Source organism: Rhipicephalus sanguineus, chromosome 9, assembly GCF_013339695.2.
Source record: "Rhipicephalus sanguineus isolate Rsan-2018 chromosome 9, BIME_Rsan_1.4, whole genome shotgun sequence".
Classification (NCBI taxonomy): Eukaryota; Metazoa; Arthropoda; class Arachnida; order Ixodida; family Ixodidae; genus Rhipicephalus; species Rhipicephalus sanguineus.
The window spans coordinates 138,780,744-138,786,315 of record NC_051184.2 but is presented as its reverse complement, the minus strand read 5'-3'; the positions used below and the strand labels follow the sequence as shown (position 1 = coordinate 138,786,315).

General features: G+C 53.1%; 1 protein-coding gene across 1 annotated transcript; it reads left to right on the top strand.

Moving 5' to 3' along the window:
- Positions 1–1,426: 1,426 nt before the first annotated feature.
- On the top strand, positions 1,427–2,161 carry LOC119405875 (uncharacterized). Its single transcript, XM_037672701.1, has one exon. The coding sequence runs from the start codon at positions 1,427–1,429 to the stop codon at positions 2,159–2,161; it is 735 nt and encodes a 244-aa protein (XP_037528629.1).
- Positions 2,162–5,572: the final 3,411 nt, after the last annotated feature.

Below are 5,572 nucleotides of genomic sequence, written 5' to 3'. Positions count from 1 at the left end.
AAGCCGCAGTTGTAAGGAAATTGTTTTTGAACTGCTCTGATAGCGTCCACGCAACAGTAGTTATTTGTTTACTCACAAATTCTCATGTTTTGCGGCCTAAACTTCACAGCGCGGTGCCAAACGTGCTCGTAGCAAAAGCGAAACCATCAGTACGAACATACATGCAGACGCTCATACATGCAGAGGCACCGTCAGTCGTCGCGAACCCGTGCGATCGCTGGCTTGAGGCTTTTTTCTGTTATGCTCCGTTTGGTTATACAGGCAGTCTACTCTAACGAGATATTTCACATAGTTTGCACTCAGCGAGTGACTACCTTTCACGCAATAAGCCGGTTCAGGGGTCTCCAACGCGGTGACAGCGTGAAGCGTGTGCTCGGTTTTCTGCAAAGAGACAGCGACTGAGACTATCTTGTGCTTTCAGTTCGTCGAAAATGATTATTTTGACAGTAAAGGACACAGTTCATTTCGAAAGTGCTTACAGAAATGCCCTGGAGCGCTTCCGCGAGGTGTTTTTGTAGAGCGCCAACAGCAAAACCTATGGGGAGCGCGCAGGCGGTATCCTGCCTAGCACGCAATCGAGGCGCGTCCGATAGAGGGCGACTCCGTAACTCCTCGAGGCCAATATAGCTGGCGGAATGAATGTTTCTTACGTTGGCATGAAATCGGATAGCGAACACTGTAACCATAGTTGGAGTTGCCCAGATATGATGCATAGGCTACTTTTCCAAACATGTTCGAAGCACTGGCATGGCTCTGTGGTAGAATACTTGACTGCCATGTAGAATGCTTTGATTCGATTTTGGCTCGAGCCGTCAATTTTATTCTTTGCTTCCATCGGGATTTTTTGCTCATTGACAACGCCGTTGACGCCGGCACTGAATTTTCCGCAAAACGGGCTCCTTGACGCTATCGCGTTAAGATTTGCAGTCTGTTCTCGCTGAGCCTCGGTTGATATAGACTATCAGTCACCTGCGGCGCATACTCATATACCACGGGCACTGTAAGGCAGGGGTGTGCCACACGTGGCTCGTGGAAAGAGTTTCACGACGTACGCGACAGGCAGCTCACGTTATTAATGTTACAGCCTTTGAATCGTGTTCTCCATGCACTCATGCCCTTACATGCCTGTAGCGGCCGTTGATGCCGGTGACTGCGATAATTTTTATTTGTGTGCGCATACCAATTCGTATGCAACGGCGCATACGCGGCCAACATGCCTCAAGTTATCACCGGCGTGCCGCGGAAGATAAGCAGCCACGCCCCTTTTGTGTGGGCGTTTTCGAAGCCTGATTTTCTTGAAAAATAAAGAGTTGTTGGGGGGGGGGGGGGGGCAGACATCAAGGAGTGTAGGACTTTGCTTTTCGCTCCTCCTTGGGGCGAGTACGCTACAAAGTGGTGCCCCGCGACGTTTGGAAAAACAGCAGCCATGTCAGACGAGGAAGGCACTTCAAGCTCATCCACAACCAATGCCTCAGAGTTAAAGCTTCCTCATTTCTGGCCCAAAAACCCCAGGGTGTGGTTCAGCCAAGTCGAGGCCCGCTTCCAGGTTCGACGCATCACATCGCAGGAGTCGAAATACCTTCACGTCGTTGCAGCACTGCCACCTGACATCGCCGACGCCATAGACGATGTGCTCGCCTCCCCTCCATCGGAGAAGGCCTACGACGAACTAAAAAGCACCGTCCTGAAACATCTTGAGGTGTCCGAACAGACTAGGCTGCAACAACTCCTGTCTCATGAAGAGCTCGGTGACAAGCGTCCCTCGCAACTTCTCCACCGAATGCGTCAGATGCTGGGCCAAAAAGCGTCAGAGGTGCGTCAACAGCCATTGCTTCGCGAGTTGTTTTTGCAGAGACTGCCACAGTCAACACGGATGATACTCGCTGGCTCGGACGACGTGGCTCTCGAGCGTCTGGCTCAACTCGCTGACCGCATCACCGACTGCACCGAGCCATCAAAAATGCCTATTGCTGCAGCGGGAATGTTCGAACATGCAAGCCGGTTAGGTCGCTTAGAGGACAGTGTCGACCTACTGGCTGCAGCAGTGGAAAACCTCGCCCTGTCCAACAAACACCGTCCTGCACGGCATTGTTCGTTGTCCCGTGCTCGAAGCCCGCAGCACCGCGGCCACTCAAGTGAGGCAGAGCAGAGCGTCGGCTGATACCACCGCCGTTTCAGAGAGCAAGCCACTCGCTGTACCCAACCATGCTCGTGGACGGGAAACGCACCGGCCAGCCGCTAACGGCGGAATGCGACACGGGCCAGCGCTCAAGCCGCCTCTTCTTCGTTGTCGACCGCATCACCGGCACACGTCTCCTTGTCGATACCGGAGCTGAGCTATCTATCCTACCAGCAACAGCTCAACATCGCCGACGCGGCAAGTCCATTTCCAGCCTAATTGCAGTCAATAATACCGCTATTGCATCATATGGAGTTCAGTCAATGACGATAGACATCGGACTCAGGCGCACATATCGATGGATCTTCGTTGTGGCCGACGTCAGTATGGCCATCCTGGGAGCGGACTTTCTGAGCCACTTCAATCTTGACGTTAGCGTTCGCGATCGTCGTCTCAAGGACAACGTCACTTCGCTCGCTGTTGTCGGACTGAAGTCTGACCTGTCCTCATGCGGCATTTGCACTTTCCACCCAGAGTCAAACTTTCAAAAGATTCTGGCTGAATTCCCTGAAATCACCAAACCTCGGAACACCGAACTGCCAATCAAGCACAAGGTGACGCATCACATTGTCACCACCGGACCGCCCGTCACCGCTAGACCTAGAAGGCTCGCTGGACAAAGACACGAAAACAGCATGTATTATTTGACCTTTTTCCCGCAATTGGTCTTCTGCGCTGCACATGGTGCCAAAACAAGAGCCTGGTGACTGGCGGCCTTGCGGTGATTATCGGGCACTCAATGCTGCGACAACGGCGGACCAATATCCTCTCCCTCACATCCATGATTTCAGCGCTCGCCTCGCGGGAACGACCATCTTCACTAAGCTGAATCTGATGACCGCTTTGCACCAGATTCCAGTAGAATCAAGCGACATCCCAAAGACGGCCGTGACAACACCGTTTGGCCTCTTTGAATTTGTTCGTATGCCGTACGGACTGAAGAACGCGGCACAAACATTCCAGCGTTTCATGAATGAAGTCACTCGCGGACTGCTCCTTTTCTTCGTCTACTTAGACGACATTTTGGTCGCCAGCAAAACGCCGCAAGGGCACGAAAATCACCTGCGGCTCCTCTTCAAGCGTCTTGACGAGCACGGTCTGGTTTTGAATGAAGCCCCAAAAGTGCATATTTGGTGTTGAAGCACTAGATTTCCTAGGTCATCGAATCACCCCGCAAGGCATCTTGCCGCTCGAATCACGGGTAGAAGCCGTTAGGGAATTTCCTAGGCCTACCTCTTTCCGCAAGTTGCGCGAGTTTCTCGGGCTGATCAACTTCCATAGGCACTTCATCTCATCCTGTGCACACATTCTACAGCCGCTAACTGCCTTGCTGCGCCGGGACACCAAGAAAACACCCGAGTTTCACTGGTCAGCGGAGCACGAAAAAGCCTTCCAGGACACCAAACCTCAGCTTGCCTCCGCAACACTTCTGATGCACCCGCTTTCCGACTCGCCAACGCGGCTCATGGTTGACGCTTCAACGACGGCAGTGGGAGCAGTGTTGCAACAATACGACAGCAAGGACTGGAAATCGATAGTTTTCTTTTCGAAACGGCTGAAACCGGCGGAAGTGCGCTACAGCACCTTCGGAAGAGAGATGCTGGCCATTTATTGCTCCGTAAAGCATTTCCGTTTCTTCCTCGAAGGTCGCACTTTCCACATTTTAACGGACCACAAGCCGCTGACATATGCGTTCAAGAACAACAGTTCCTCATATTCGGAAAGAGAACTGCGCCAACTTTCTTTCATTTCCAAATTTTCGACGAACATCCGCTACATACCGGGGATCGAAAATCAAGCAGCCGACGCACTCTCCCGTATCGACACCGTTTCAGCGTCCGTCGACTTTGAGGCATTAGCCGCCGCCCAGAGGGAAGACCCAGAAGTAACCGTGTTGCGGCAGAATCCACTGTCACTTGTGCTCGCAGAGATCCCACTACCATACACGACGACTATGGTCACATGCGACACATCGCAGAAATCTGCAAGACCCTTCGTCCCCGTCCAGTTTCGGCGTGCAGTGTTTGACAGCCTTCACGAACTCAGCCACCCAGGAATCCGCGCGACGCAGAAGCTCGTCACGGACCGCTTTGTGTGGCCAGGCATTAACGCCGACGTTCGACGCTGGGCGAAGACGTGCCGAACATGTCAAGCAGTCAAGGTGACTCGTCACACGCGCACAGCACTTCAAGCATTTCGGCCACCAGAGTGTCGTTTCGACCACGTCCAGTTGGACTTAGTAGGACCTCTTCCTCCTTCCCAGGGTTACAGATACCTGCTCACATTTGTCGACCGCTACTCACGGTGGCCTGAGGCGACGCCGATTCTGGACATCGAAGCCGGGACCGTCGCACAGGCGTTTGTGGCCACATGGGTTTCACGCTATGGCTGCCCATTGCGCATAACAATCGACCGCGGACGACAATTCCAGAGCAACCTATTCTCTGCGCTGGCAAGGCTTCTGGGAACACGGCTCCAGTTCACCACGGCTTACCACCTAGCGAGCAATGGAATGGTGGAGCGGCTACACCGTCAACAGAAGGCATCTCTAACGGCCAAATTGGATAGAGAGCACTGGGTGGAGAAGCTCCCTCTCGTTTTTCTGGGCCTGCGTACCGCGCTAAAAGAAGACCTCGGATTCAGTGCAGCAGAAATGCTGTACGGCTCTACAATCCGACTACCAGGAGAATTCTTTGGTGAGAAACCAAGAACTGCGCCAACACCTTCAGAACATATGGAAAGGCTACATTCCTGGTTAGAGCACTTGGAGCCCAACGCGTCAGCCGCGACCAAATAGTGTTTTCGTTCCCGGACATGAATGCGGCAACCCTTGGGTTCGTGCGACGAGACACAGTGAAAGCGCCGTTGACTTCTGCTTACGACGGGCCCTTCCGTGTGCTGTCGCGGTCACACAAAACTGTGACCATTCGTGTTCGCGACAGAGAGGATGTCGTTTCTTTCGACCGCGTGAAACCGGCTCACCTCATGGACTAACTCGATTTTGCTAACAATTGCTCGTTTTTTTTTCCTGGCTCCGTGGTCTAGGGGGCGGGGGGGCTCTTGTAGCAGCCGTTCATGCCGGTGACCGCGATAATTTTTATTTGTGTGCGCATACAATTCGTATGCAGCAGCGCACGGCGCATACGCGGCCAACATGCCTCACGTTATCACCGGTGTGTCGCGGACGATAACCAGTCACGCCCCTTTTGTGTGGGCATTTTCGAAGCCTGATTTTCTTGGAAAATAGAGAGTTCTTGCCCAGACTTCAAGGAGTGTAGGACTTTGCTTTTCGCTCCTCCTTGGGGCGAGTACGCTACATGCCAATTATAGTCTACACCAACCTAAGAAGACGACCACGAGAGCGCCCAGACGTAGGCGGCTAGCTAGCTAGCT

Coding starts and splice junctions, on each gene's coding strand:
- LOC119405875 (XM_037672701.1), top strand. CDS start 1,427: ATGTCAGACGAGGAAGGCACTTCAAGCTCATCCACAACCAATGCCTCA.